Source organism: Haematobia irritans, chromosome 4 (genome assembly GCF_050003625.1).
Source record: "Haematobia irritans isolate KBUSLIRL chromosome 4, ASM5000362v1, whole genome shotgun sequence".
Taxonomy (NCBI): Eukaryota; Metazoa; Arthropoda; class Insecta; order Diptera; family Muscidae; genus Haematobia; species Haematobia irritans.
The window spans coordinates 223167927-223182811 of record NC_134400.1 but is presented as its reverse complement, the minus strand read 5'-3'; the positions used below and the strand labels follow the sequence as shown (position 1 = coordinate 223182811).

The 14885-nt window shown below is 35.1% G+C and overlaps 2 protein-coding genes across 4 annotated transcripts in view; both read left to right on the top strand.

Annotated features, from left to right (window-relative positions):
* The window catches only part of SCaMC (Short Calcium-binding Mitochondrial Carrier), a 55564-nt gene extending 52879 nt beyond the window's left edge, over nt 1-2685 (top strand). For all 3 annotated transcript variants that reach the window (XM_075304687.1, XM_075304688.1, XM_075304689.1), the window contains one exon: nt 671-2685. In XM_075304687.1, coding sequence (XP_075160802.1) covers nt 671-903 — 233 coding nt within the window. In that variant the 3' untranslated portion in view covers nt 904-2685. The remainder of the gene's footprint in view (nt 1-670) is intronic.
* Nucleotides 2686-6811: 4126 nt separating this feature from the next.
* Nucleotides 6812-14756, top strand: Smyd4-2 (SET and MYND domain containing, class 4, member 2). Its single transcript, XM_075303382.1, has 6 exons — nt 6812-7305; nt 12841-13023; nt 13092-13428; nt 13507-13628; nt 13692-14328; nt 14393-14756. The coding sequence occupies exons 1-6, from the start codon at nt 6924-6926 to the stop codon at nt 14688-14690; spliced, it is 1959 nt and encodes a 652-aa protein (XP_075159497.1). The 5' UTR covers nt 6812-6923; the 3' UTR covers nt 14691-14756.
* Nucleotides 14757-14885: the final 129 nt, after the last annotated feature.

Genomic DNA, 14885 nt, shown 5'->3' with positions numbered 1-14885 from the left:
TACAGTGCAACCTCTCAGAAGTCAACACCCACTGTCGCCTATATTTTGTCCATATTTGAGAGGTGTCCAGTTATGAGAGGTTATTTGCAAATTATTCACTTTTGAGAGGTGTCCGATTTCAGAGCGTCCAAGCTTGATTGTAATTAACTGGATTTAAAATGCATTATTTTGATAGGTTTTAAAGGGTAGAGAATTAAGGAAGAAAACTTGAAATTTTCACAAGTGAATGGTATTATTTATTTTGTTATACTTCAAACCTTTTTGATTTTATTCCTTAATGGATCCATGGATCCGTCATATTTTTTATACGAACGATTCAGAATTACCTCCTGAGTCCAGACTGTTCGAAGGACGCTATATCCATTTTCTTTTTGTATAATCCAATTTTCGCAAATTTAATACAAACTGATATCCATGATATCCATTAAACCAACAGCAATATCTATGCAAAATTAGAATACCTCATATATGAGTATCTAACGATTTCCGAACAAATATGAGCATATTACCTTCATTTAATTTAATTAATCAATCTGATTACACGTAATTTTGTTTGATAGTTTGTTTTGAAAAATTCGACTATATTTGCTGCATAAAAAAATATTAGTTTGCTGCTAATTGATTTGTATAAATTTTATTAATGTTTAATTTTTATTATGATTTATTTTAGTGGTGAAGAAGTCGAAACAAAGCCCGCCCATGGGTGGTATACCATTGAAACAAGCCGGTGCCGCCAACGATGACAACATGATGGGAGTTTTTCGTAAAATTCTACGCACAGAAGGTATATGTGGCCTATATCGTGGCATCACACCGAATTTCATTAAAGTTTTGCCTGCCGTTTCCATAAGTTATGTTGTCTATGAGTACTCCAGCAGATGTTTGGGTGTCAATATGACGTGATTTGTTTGCCCTAGAACAGCAGCAGCAGCAGCGTTATACTGTACTTGCGTTGCTGTAACAGCAACATCTTTTGAAAAAAAAAGAAAGAAAAAAACCGAAAAGAAATCAGCAGCTGTGCTTGCTCTCTCTCTCTATCGTTTTAAATCTTAACATCTTTGATTCCTTAATTAGTCTCTTCTATAACTATTATTACCAATTCTACATATATGTCTAATTTCTAGTTCTATTCTATTTGTACTTGTTGTACATTTAACATGTAGAAAGGAAAGAAAGAGAACACTTAGCCTTAAATAGTTTAATTTATCTAATTATTTGTATTGTATTTGCTGCTAGTAATATTCCAAACGCGATGCGCCAAAAAAGAAGAACAGAAACACAAAAATCAAAACGGAATGAAATTGCTAAATGAAATTACTCAAAATAAGATGGAATGAAACAGTCCCATACTAATACATACATAGATAGATAGAATGATAGAATGAAACGAAAGAGAAGAAACAGATTCCTAAGTGATACTATTGCTAATATTTTACTATAATTAGATGAAGGAGAAAAACAAAGAGGAAGACAACCAAAACAAAACACAATTTTATTAATTAAACGAAAATAAATTGAAAAGATAACAACAAACTTACATACATACACAAATATATTTATTGAAACGCTATAGCATATAAAAAGTTATGTATTTAAATTGTTATTTTTTTATTTTATTTATTTTGTAAAACAAAAAAACTAAATTAATTAGCTAGATCCTCATCCCAGTCCCGTTGCCCTTGCTCCCTCCCACCCCAACAATTCGACAAAAAAAGCAAAGACCCGTCTTGACATTTCTAAGATACAAAGTGAATTATTAAAACAAAAGTCCCATCATCTAGATATATTTTACTAATCCCCTTGTAAAGAACAAGAATATAAATACTATAAAAATATATTAGCAAAATTTTCTATAATTTTCTAAACAAATGTAACGAGTATTCTTTGTTTTATGATTCTTACAAGATTCCAATTAATTTTGTTGGGTAGCATTTTTATGAGGCTGAATATTCAATATTTTGTAGCTTTGTTGTCAATAACGTAACTAATTTGTTTTTGCAAAATTAGAGAAGTATCCCCCCTCCCCTTTAAAAGTTAGCCTACAACCATGGAAACTCAACGATATTATAAATTAAACAAAACAAAAAAACGACATTAATAGAAAGAATATCAACCAACTAAGCAACAAATGTTGTCAACAAAACTTAATATTTAAAAAATTCAAATTATATAGTTCAAGGAAAATATATAGCCTCATTATTATCTATATATATTCATACGTATATAAACAGTCACCAACAGTCAGTTAATCCTACATAGAAATAATTCAATTTAAAATATTGTGAATTAAATTTTTCCAAAACTTAAAATATTTTCAATATTTTGATATAAAATACAAAGCTATATGATATCTACAAAATGATGAGTATCTTCTTACATTACATTAAATACAATGCAAATCTAAATTAAAAAAAAATGAATTATTTTACTTTTTATAAAAGCATTTATTCGAGAAACTCCTTCAAAAATGAACTACAGACTATTCTCTTGAAATTTTCTTTGTTGGATGAGATGATAATAAAATAAAAGGAAGCCCCCAAAACCTATGTGAACGATTCATAAATGCCTTTTTATGTGGATGTAAATTGTTTCAAATATTATTAAAAAGTAAAGTATCCAAAAATAAACAGAATTTTTGTCCCTAAATTCAAATAAATTTATTACAATAAATAAATAAAATCCCAATTATACTTTGTGTTTAATATAAATTATTACGTCTTTCAAAGAAGGGGTTATTGCGTATTACATTTGGTAATCAGCAGGGTAACAGATACGAAAACCTGCTGAATTAGAAATCAGCTTCGCCTTTTTTATGAGTTGCCAGTATAACATTCCTCTGTCAATTTAAAGTTGACTTTTCGTTGATTTTGGCCAACATAAAATTTCGCTTTGATTCAATTAAAAAAATCTAAAGTCTATTAGTCGAATGTTAAAGGAAGGCGATATCGAACAAAATGTGTATCGCACCATAAATCAGCGGTACTAAACACTATGGTATTGTATATAATGAGGGATATTGAAATAAAGTATGAAAAACTTGATTCACGATAGTGAAACACTTATGCTTTACGTTTAGAACTTTGAACCAAATTGAAGAACGCTTTCTAAATACTTGAGAATCCAAATTTGTAGATCTGGGGCCAAATCACGAAATCGAAATCGAGAACTTCGTCATCGTTTGTAGTTTACGCGGATCTCCGCATTCGTTATCGAATTGTTTCTACTCGAAGTTGAACACGATAGGTAGCATGCTATCGAAGTATGTAGTGATTTTTAAGCAGAAAAAAGGTAAACAAAAAGAAAAAAGTAGGTGAAAATGTAATTATTATTATATTTTGGCAAAATACATTTAATAAAATATAATATTACTTGCATTTAGGGAAACGGATCAGTAGCCGCTTCAAAAAATTTATTTTTTCAAGAACTCTTTTAAATCTATGGATGTTAAAAACACTCACTTCAAAATAGAATCACTTACTCTACTTCAGGCAATGCTAAAGGACTGCTTTTGTCACTAATATTTTTCCTTATTAATGCCCCTTTGTACTCATCCTCTGAAGCCGAAGACGAGGAAAACCAAAAAACACTTGGATTCATAATATATTTTTACACATATATTTTAACACACAAAAACAATATAAATATCTCAGAAATTTGATAACAAAAAATTATTTTGAAATTCTAGTCTCTTCCAATTTCTTATTACCATATGTTTATAGCAATGTAAAAAAAGTAGTAGACAAAAGAAATTTCGATCGAATGCGGTGATCCAAAAATTTAATGCGATCGAAATGTTTCTCTATACGAAACAAAACTCGATGAATGCGGTGATTTGGCCCCTGATACTTTCGCATCTAACCATATGAACAAGGTAGACCATATTCGGTACATTTGTTGGTGTAACTAAAAGTTGGGTACATCAGTTTCCTGGGGGCTAATCACGGCATTGGATATCGAATTCATAACCGTATCGAAAAAATTGACGATACGATTAAAAGTTTGGATCACGGCTTTCGATAGAAATTTGATACAATTTCTCTAGCATTGCCAACAGCAAAAAACGAAGCAGAACAATATGAAATGACAAAATTAAGTTAGCGGCACAAAGTATGTTTTTGAAGATTTCAAAGTAAAAAGTGAATTGTATTGCATTATATCTTATGGACCCATATCTCTTTTTACATTCCTCTGAATTCCTTCCCAATTGGAGTATGAGATGGATATAAAATAATTCGGCAACAAATTAGGAATAAGAGTGCACATTTTTATTGATGTAAGTACATGGGTTAGGAGCCACCGTGGTGCAATAGTTAGGGCATGCCCGCCTTGCATACGCAAGGTCGTGGGTTCGAACCCAGCTTCGACCAAACACCGAAAAAGTTTTTCAGCGGTGAATTATCCCAACTCTGTAATGCTGGTGACATTTGTGAGTGTTTCAAAGCCTCTCTACGTGGTTTCACTGTAATGTGGAACGCCGTTCCGACTCGGCTATAAAAAGGAGGTCCCTTGTCATTGAGCTTAACATAGAACCGGGCAGCATTCATTGATAACAGGTTGGCTGATAAGTCCCCGGTCTGACACATAGATGGCGTCGCTAGTATTAAATGCATATTATTTTTATATAGTACCAACATTTAAATGATTCGTTTCAAAATTTGACGTCTGTAAATCAATTAGTTTGTCTTTTGTGAAGCAACTTTTGTTATTGTGAAAAAAAGGAATTTCGTGTTTTGATAAAATACTCTTTTCTGAAGGGAAAAAATACGGAGGAAGCAAAAACTTGGCTTTATAATGAGTTTCCGGACTCTGCCCCAGGGAAATCAACAATAATTGATTGGTATGCAAAATTCAAGCGTGGTGAAATGAGCACGGAGGACGGTGAACACAGTGGACGACCGAAAGAGGTGGTTACCGACGAAAACATCAACAAAATCCACAAAATGATTTTGAATGACCGTAAAATGAAGTTGATCGAGATAGCAGAGGCCTTAAAGATATCAAAGGAACGTGTTGGTCATATCATTCATCAATATTTGGATATGCGGAAGCCCTGTCCAAAATGGGTACCGCGCGAGCTTACATTTGACCAAAAAAACAACGTGTTGATGATTCTGAGCGGTGTTTGCAGCTATTAACTTGTAATACACCCGAGTTTTTCCGTCGACATGTGACAATGGATGAAACATGGCTCCATCACTACACTCCCGAGTCCAATCGACAGTCGGCTGAGTGGACAGCGACCGGTGAACCGTCTCCGAAGCGTGGAAAGACTCAAAAGTCCGCTGGCAAAGTAACGGCCTCTGTTTTTTTGGGATGCGCATGGAATACTTTTTATCGATTATCTTTAGAAGGGAAAAACCATCAACAGTGACTATTATATGGCGTTATTGGAGCGTTTGAAGGTCGAAATCGTGGCAAATCGGCCCCATATGAAGAAGAAAAAAAGTGTTGTTCCAGCAAGATAACGCACCGTGCCACAATCGTGAGAACGATGGCAAAAATTCATGAATTGGGATTCGAATTGCTTCCCCACCCACCGTATTCTCCAGATCTGGAACCCAGCGACTTTTGTTTTTGTTCTCAGACCTCAAAAGGTTGCTCGCAGGGAAAAAATTTGGCTGCAATGAAGAGGTGATCGCCGAAACTGAGGCCTATTTTTAGGCAAAACCGAAGGAGTACTACCAAGTTTAGATATTAAGTTGAACATTTCCTAAAGGTGTAATTCTTAACAAAATTAAGAAATAATTACCCACATATTCATTCATATTTGATCTAATATATTGGCAAGTGTTGTTGAAAACTTATTTAAAAAATAATTAATCGTGCCTGTTCTGGTACACACATGTATAGCTTTTGTGAGGTATCACAATTAAGAGGTGTTCAGGACTACACTTTATACCGCCAAAGACCTGAAAATGTACACGAACATTTTTTCTGTGTGGGTCAAGTGTACAGCAATTGTATGCAAAATTAAAAGATTTAACACAAATAACATATTTCGACGAGAAGAAAATTTAGGCATTTGGAATGTGCATTTATCGAATCTTGAAGATACCCTACAATTCCCACACTACAAACCAGGAAGTTCTGAGACGAATAGATACCGACAGACAACCACTAAACAACGTCAAATGAAGGAGGGTACATTATTTAGGTCGTCTAATGAAAAATGAAAAATATAAATTTGTACATTCTATATTAAAAAGTATTTTTAAGGACGCCGAAACAGAGCCAGAAGAGTAATGTACTGGCTTGAAAACAGTACATCACTCTAGATTGGACAGGACACAGCGATGGCGTTCCAAAGAGAAAGCCCAAGATGAGTTTTTTTTTTCTTTTGGCTCTCACATATCTATATGAATTTTAATAATATACCCAGGTTGCAAAGATTTTCGCGATATTTTTTTTTAAATTTATCATAAGATAATATTTGATTTATGTGATGAGGCTTTTCGCTTGAAATTTAATTAGGGTGCCATATGTACGTGTCATTCGATATACGATTACATTGAAATCGTTCGTAATACAATTTACTCATTAGAGCCTTTAATTTAAGCATGACGATATCATACTTTCTTTGTGTATTTAGAAGATACCCAAATAGTTTTCAAATTTATTTCTATTTAACGCTTGTGTATTTCAATCACAACTCCCCCCACTCACAATAACGTGCTTATTGTGAATGGTTTGGAATTCCATTTGTATTTAATTGAATACACAAAGAATTGAGAATTTATTTTTAGATTCCACTACACAAATGTCATCCACTAACGAACATGTTCTTCCCATTCAGTCTTTTTTCAATATTTCTGCATCGGGGAGGCTGCCAGTCGTTGAGCAAATATTTTTTGGGGGTTATTTAATATTGGAGAAATTTTCTTTTATATATAATTGAATAAAAAGCTTAGTGAATTTCATTAAATATGGATAACTCGGATAATACATATCAACAGATATGTAGCGCTCGTACTGTACAATCGGATAAAAAAGGATTTTTCAACGAATTCTATCTCGAAGTAAAACAATCATGTGGAGAAAAATGGTTGAAAAACTATTTCGGTGGTCTGAAATCGAACGAAGCTCGTATTCTATCAATTTTTAGCGATCGTGAAATATGCGATCCCGTATTGGGAGTTTTGGAGAACGTGGTACCGGTATATAAACTAAAAGACGCCTTATTTTCTTCACAGCGTCGTTTGCAGGCCGATAAATACCATTTGCTGTGGTCAGCCTCAAAAAAGAAAGAAGAATTGCAACAGGCCTTGGCATTGGCCAACTTAGCCGTAATGCGTGCACCCGCCAAAGGTAAAATGTGTTTGTGAGATAAGAAGTCATTGCTTGCGTGGAAAAAATTGTGAACACTTTACATTGAAGTTTGGAATTATTGAAAACCTATCAACAAGTAAATTTTATCTGATCTTGCGTTTGTTTTGACAAACGGTAGCAAAGGTCGAATTTTGCTAATGTTTATATTCGAAAGTCTACTTTTGATTTTGACCAATATCGAATAATTAACTTTTGCTATTGGTGAAAAATCGATTTTGAGGATTATTAAAATTCGACTTTGACTTGTTAAAAAAAATAGCAAGCATCGATATTTGGTAATGTTTATATTCGATAGTCGACTGTTGATTTTGACCAATATCGATTAATTAACTTTTGCTTTTGGTGAAAAATCAATTTTGAGGATTATTAAAAATCGACTTTGACTTGTTTTTACAAAAAAGTAGCAAACATCGATATTTGGTAATGTTTATATTCGACAGTCGACTTTTGATGTTAATCAATATCGACTTTTGTCATTCGTGAAAATCGTTTACAGGGTTGTTATTCTGTTGGTGGTTTCTTTCTTTGTACACCATCACGAACATTGATAGTATTGTTTGTTATTTATGTTTAATAATGTTCAAAAAACGAAAATTTTTCTCACTAATTTAAAATAACAAATATTTTATATATTTTATTTGTTATATTATTTTACCATATTATATTTTAACAATCTCTCCGTATATTATAACAACGCGATTCCAACTAAAAAAAAACAAGCTACGCGCAAACATATCGATTACATCGATGACAGGTATCGATTACAGGTAGACAAATGAAAATTTCCTATATTCTAACAAGTGTGCTTCCTTAAGTTTTGAAAGGATTGAATACTTCTTAGTACGAATGAACTCAAATATTTTTCTATGCCAAGTGTTATTCGTATGTATGATAAGCTTTCTATAATAAAGGAAGTCAGAATTATCATTCTATAAGAAATTTTACTAAATTTGAGGAAACTTGGTTTTAATTCGGTTTTTTGTTTATTTTTACGAATGCTTTGTTATCAGTGAATAAAATTTTCTTGTTCACTAGTAATTTCTTATACCCAGCGAAGAAAAACAGTATTAGTACAATTCCATGCCTTATTCTAGTTAATGAACTATTCCTAACTGATTTCAGTTTAGGATTTTTTTACTGAAACAAGTAAATTTTATTATTTCACACAAAAATTTAACTGAATGGAAATAAAATGGCTAAACTAAATTGATGGACATTTTTTCCTTTAGTTTCGAAGACACTTTTTTCTGGATGTACGCTCACGAAAATAATCCTGCTCACCAACATAAAACGCTTAAGAGTTAAACTCATTTACAATTTTAGTGTATCACTAATGATGAGATGTTAAGAGTGTAATAACGCTTTCGATTTGAATAATGCTTATGATTTCGGACACGTCGCTAAGGTAAATTACTCATAAAATTATTCGTGAGTCACGACATTTTCGTGCGTGAGTACAAAATTTCTTTTCGTGAGTGTGCGTGAGTCCTGCAAGCAATATCGTGCGTGAGTGTGCGTGAGTAAGACTTTTTCGTCGTGAGTGTGCGTGAGCGTGAGTAACTCTAACTCCCTTAAACGACAACATTTATTTCTATTTTAACCCTTTCGACCCTAAAGTTGCCTGTGGGCAACTTTTTGTATTTGGAGACTAATTGTCAGCGTTGTGTTTGTTTTTGTTCATAAAATTGTAACGGTATCGAAAGCTACAAGTGTTCTCTTTAAGTTGAATTAAAAAGCAGCTATTTTGGTTGTCATTTAGCAAGTTTATTTTCATTAATACGCGTGTGCCTCAAGAAAAAAATAATTGCGAATTTGGAAAACGGTTTTTATAAATGAGATTTTTTTTCAAAAATTACAACAAAAGTATTGAAAGTTTTTATTAAATCTGTTGTAGTACATATCAAATAAAATATTTGTGGAAGTCAAATCTTATAATTGCGAAAAAAAAAAACAAGTGAGAAATTTTTAAAATTGAAAAGTTGCCTGTGTGCAACTTTGGGCAATTGGAGAAGCCATAGATATCAGCGTTGTTGCCAATTAGCACGAATATTGGCGCTTTACTAACTTTGGTTTTTTAGACAGCCAGTTAAACTGGCATGGGTTCAGAACAAAAAAAAAAAACAAGTATATACGGCCGTAAGTTCGACCAGGCCGAATCTTATGTACCCTCCACCATGGATTGCGTAGAAACTTCTACGAAAGACTGTCATCCACAATCGAATTAATTGGGTTGTGGTATCTTAAAACTTCTTAATATCGTTTTATAAATTGTGAGTTAGTCCATACGTGGTATATATTAGACAAAAAAGGTATGTATAGGTAAGTCTACAAATAATTACGAATCGATATGGACTTTTGCACGGACTGATATGGACCACTTTTGGCATGGTTGTTAAATATCATATACTAACATTACGTACCAAATTTCAACCGAATCGGATGAATTTTGCTCTTCCAAGGGGCTCCGGAGGTCAAATCTGGGGATCGGTTTATATGGGGGCTATATATATAATTATGGACCAATTTCGACCAGTTTTTGCATGGGCGTTTGAAGCCATATATTAACACCACGTACCAAATATCAACTGAATCAGATGAATTTTGGTCTTCCAAGAGGCTCCGGAGGTCAAATCTGGTGATCGGTTTATATGGGCGCTATATATAATTATGCACCGTTGTGGACCAATTTTTGCATGGTCATTAGAGACCATGTACCAAATTTCAGCCGGATCGGATGAAATTTTCTTCTCTTAGAAGCTTCGCAAGCCAAATCGGGGGATCGTTTATATGGGGGCAATATATAATTATGGACCGATGTGGACTAATTTTTGCATGGTAGTTAGAAACCATATACTAACACCATGTACCAAATTTCAGCCGGATCAGATGAAATTTGCTTCTCTTAGAGGATTCGCAAGCCAACTTTGGAGGTCCGTTTATATGGGGGCTATACGTAAAAGTGGACCGATATGGCCCATTTGCAATACCATCCGACCTACATCAATAACAACTACTTGTGCCAAGTTTCAAGTCGATAGCTTATTTCGTTCGGAAGTTAGCGTGATTTCAACAGACGGACGGACGGACATGCTCAGATCGACTCAGAATTTCACCACGACCCAGAATATATATACTTTATGGGGTCTTAGAGCAATATTTCGATGTGTTACAAACGGAATGACAAAGTTAATATACCCCCATCCTATGGTGGAGGGTATAAAAAACATTTCCGTGAATCACGCATGATTCACGCGGTCGTGAATGAAATTTAAACTAAATCTCGTGAATGTGTGTGATCGGGACTAAACAAAAATTTGTCGTGCGTGAGCAAAAATCAAATTTTGTTCGTGATTTGCGTGAGTAAATTTTCTACGAAATCACGTTCACGATTAAAATTCACGTTCACGATCCAATTCACGCTCATGATAAAATTGACATTCACGATAAAATTCACATTCACGTTAAGACAGACACAGAAAAAATCACACTCACGAACAAATTCACGTTCACGATTCTAGTTCTTCGATTTTAATCACCTTCACGGATTTTATCACGCTTAAGATTTCAATAGCGTCTGTTGTTTGATTGTGAAAATTTGAATTTTGCTAATGGTTCCGTCGTGAGTTATGAATGTTACTTACCGATCAGTAACTGCAGCGAGTCATGAGATTTGTCGTGAATGACGCCAATTGTCGTGTTCCGAAAATTTTCCTGAGTCACGAGATTCGTGAATCGTGCGGGAGCGTGAGGCATAAACGTTGTTCTTGCGTGAGAGTGCGCGAGTATGACTTTTCATTTCGTGAATTTGTGTGGGCGTGAATTCCTACCGACATGGCGTGCGTGAGTACAAATATTTCTACGTGAATGTGCCTGAGCGTGAGTGAAATTTCACTCACGTGGGCATCCAAGTATATATTTAATGTAAAAATGACAACAAACTTTAAAAAATCCAATAAAACGTAATACGCCTATCAGTGTGGACACCTCAAACGAGCGATACGCAATGGAATAACATACAGACCTGTCAGAACGCTGCCCTTAGAACCGCAACAGGATGTCTCCGCAGCACACCCCTGGATCACCTTTATGCGGAGACCAAGATCATCCCAGTGCATCGACACAACTACATGTTGTCAAAACCATCGAAGCTGTCATCCGAATCACCATCTTGTGGATAGACAACCTCCACCCAGGAATGTAAGGGTTGATCTTCACCTTCTAGAGCCAGAGATCCAGCGTTACAAAAGAGAGCCTCTAGATCAGGCAGCATACCAGACAGGTCTGAACAGGATTCATGAGGATACTGTAGCTGAAGCGGTGAGAAGCTACAAGGTTAATCCTGTTCTCGGAGTCCGACCGCCGCCCATTGCACCGGAGGAGAGAGATCTCCCACGGCAGACAAGGGTAGTTTTGGCCCAACTAAAATCAGGCAAGTGCAGCCGCCTCAATTCATACTTATCAGTGATTGATAGCAGCGTAGCTGACGTGTGTCCCATATGTAATCAAGGGCCACATGACACTCGCCACCGTTTTGCTTGCCCAGCTAAGCCTACCCGTCTCACTACCAGATCACTCTGGACACACCCCATCCTTGTCACAGAGTTCCTTGATCTTGCTACCAGCTGAACTACACAAGCATAGAACAAAATGGATGAAACTACATTAAAAACTGTTACAACAACAACAACGTCTATCATTACAAAACAAACAATTTTATAGTCAAAATTGCCCAAAGTTGCCCACAGGCAACATTCTCTACCGCCCAAACGAATGGGCGTGGCGACCCGAAATTTTGGCTAGACGCTTCTGAAATGACTTAAACATGATTAAGAGTATAACAACATTTTTAGCGATAATTCGGTGTCGAAAGGGTTAACTGTGAAATTAATTTGCCTGTAATCTTATTTAGATGATTTGTTACATTTTTGTTTATTTCTACAATATTCATTTCTATTCAAGTAATGTTCGTATTACCGCATTACTCGCCATATTTTGATCCATTGTAATCGGCTAGAGAAGTCAATATTTTCGAGATTTGGTTGCCTGAGACAAAAAGTGGCTATTTTGCAAACTTTGGTATATCTACGAATAAGTGATTACATATTAGGTGATTACATGCTTTAAAAGCACTAATTATTTCATTGCCAAAGGTATGCCACTGGGGAGAAGTTCTTTCCTCCTATGACATGCGTATGTAAATATAATCCGGAGCGATGCCAATTAATAAGTGGTTATTAATTGTTAAACAGACTTACCTACAAGATTACCGGGTAATGAGAGTTTTTGCTGGGGTAAAACAATATTCTGATTCGAATTAACATCCCTAGTCATTATGTAACTCTATTCGAAATTTAAAATTATTTGGAAACACTATCAGCAGTGTTATGGTTTTAAATCACCACTGACAAATTTTTGATGTGCATTAGACTGGGGCGAAGGTCCAACCAGTAATGTCACAAATAACTTTAACAAAAATGGAAATTTTAATGTATATTTTTTTAAATATTGTTCAAGGAGTGGATATGCAAATCGATGAAGGTCTTACATTAGCCTTGGCTTTAAGATCGAGAGCTGTAATATTGATAGCTCTGGGCGAAGGTGAAGCTGCTTTGAGTGATTTAAAATTGGCTGCTACTTATGGTTTGGACTCAAAGACAAGTGTGGACTATTATATTAAAATGGCAAAAGCCTATGCATGTAAGTAAGCAATATACTATATAACTCTAATACCTTACACATTTTTGAATAATTGATTATTGCCACAGGCATGGGCGAACAAAGTCGAGCTGAAATTTCTTTGAAATTAGCTGAAAAATTTGGTGGTGGAAGCGCTCTTATCGAGGCATGCCGTCAAGAATTTCCTCATATGAAAGTCATTAAGAGAAACGATCCAAAGAAGGCACCTTGTCCAACTCATGGTGAGAATGATGATTTGAAAGGAGCATCCAAGTTAGTGAAATTAGTGGAAACCAAGGAAAAGGGCCGTTTCATTGTTGCCAATAATGAGGTTAAGACGGGCGATGTAGTTCTTAGTGAGGAACCGGTAGCGGCTTGTTTACTACCAGCATTTTACGGTAGCAATTGTCATCATTGTTTTGTCAAGTTAGTATGGACGAGGAAAACGATTGATTCATGTCATGTTATTCAGATAGTTCATTCTTTTTTATATGTTCCCTGCAGATTGTCTACTCCAGTTCCTTGTTTGAATTGTTCCGGAATCGCATTTTGTTCAGCACAATGTATGAATGAGGCCTGTAGCACATATCATCGCTATGAATGCCAATTTATGGATTTATATATCGGTGAGTATTCCAAATAACATTGGTAAACATTCTTGAAAACTAAAAAAAAAAAATCGTACTCAGGCTCTGGCATGTCAATCTTGTGTTACATCGCTCTACGAGTTTTCACTCAAGCAAAAGATATAGAAAGTGCTTTGAATACAGCCTCTTTGCTATATCAAAACCTATGTACCCATGAGGATTCCAGACAGGCTGATGATTTACTGCAACGTTCTCTTATGTCAGCCTTTTTATTGAGAACTTTGCAAAAGAGTAATTACTTTGGACGACGTAAGACTGAAGGGGTCAATCCCACCGCTGCCGAATTACAAGTGGGTACTGCCCTCTTGGGTTTGTTGGAAGTCCTTCAGTACAATGCCCATGAAATATATCAAACTGTGACAACAGATCAACATCTCTTCGAAGGCTCTAAAGTGGTATATATAGGAGCAGGCCTTTATGGAACAGCAGCTTACTTTAATCATGAATGCTGGCCTTCTGTGGCAAGGTATTTCGTAGGCAAGAAGTTGGTTCTAACAGCCACCAAAGCACATCGTGTGAATGAAACTATTGCGGAAAACTATGGTCCCGTATTCATAAAGGCCAATCTGAAAGAAAGGCAAAGGGCCCTAAGGGCTCGCTATTTGTTTGATTGCAATTGTATGGCATGTCAGGAAAATTGGCCAACAATACAAAAACTAGATAAGCAAGTTCGATTTTGGTGAGTATTGCATGTATGATAGCCTCAATTTTAAATATGAAATTTGGTCTTTTTAATTTTTTAGGTGTCCCACCGCCAATTGCAATAATATTTTACAATTTCCCAAGGACTTAAGTAAAGATGTTCGCTGTGTTCGGTGCCGTAAAAATGTTTCCCTAAAAGAGAGTGTAGCAAAAATGATTAAAATCGAGGAGTTGTATCGTGAGGCGGCACAAAATATGCAAGATCAAAAAGTCCAAGATGCCATCGAGATGTTCAAAGAAGGCATTGATTTGTTCTTCCAAATTGCCGTTTTGCCACACAAGGACACATTGATAGCTCAAAACTCCTTGACCAAATGCTTGGCTATTCAATCGAAATAATTTCAAGTGAAACTGGAATACACTCTGTTAAATTTTTAATAAACTTAAATGTTTTTTTTTTTTTTATGAGCGATATCTTTATATAGCTGACTCTATAGAAATGAATTTCTCGTTAATTTGAAAGAAACAAAAAGAAGTCGCACGGTGCCAAATCAGGTGATGAGGCAGCAGTTCGTAGCACAATTCATGTTTCTT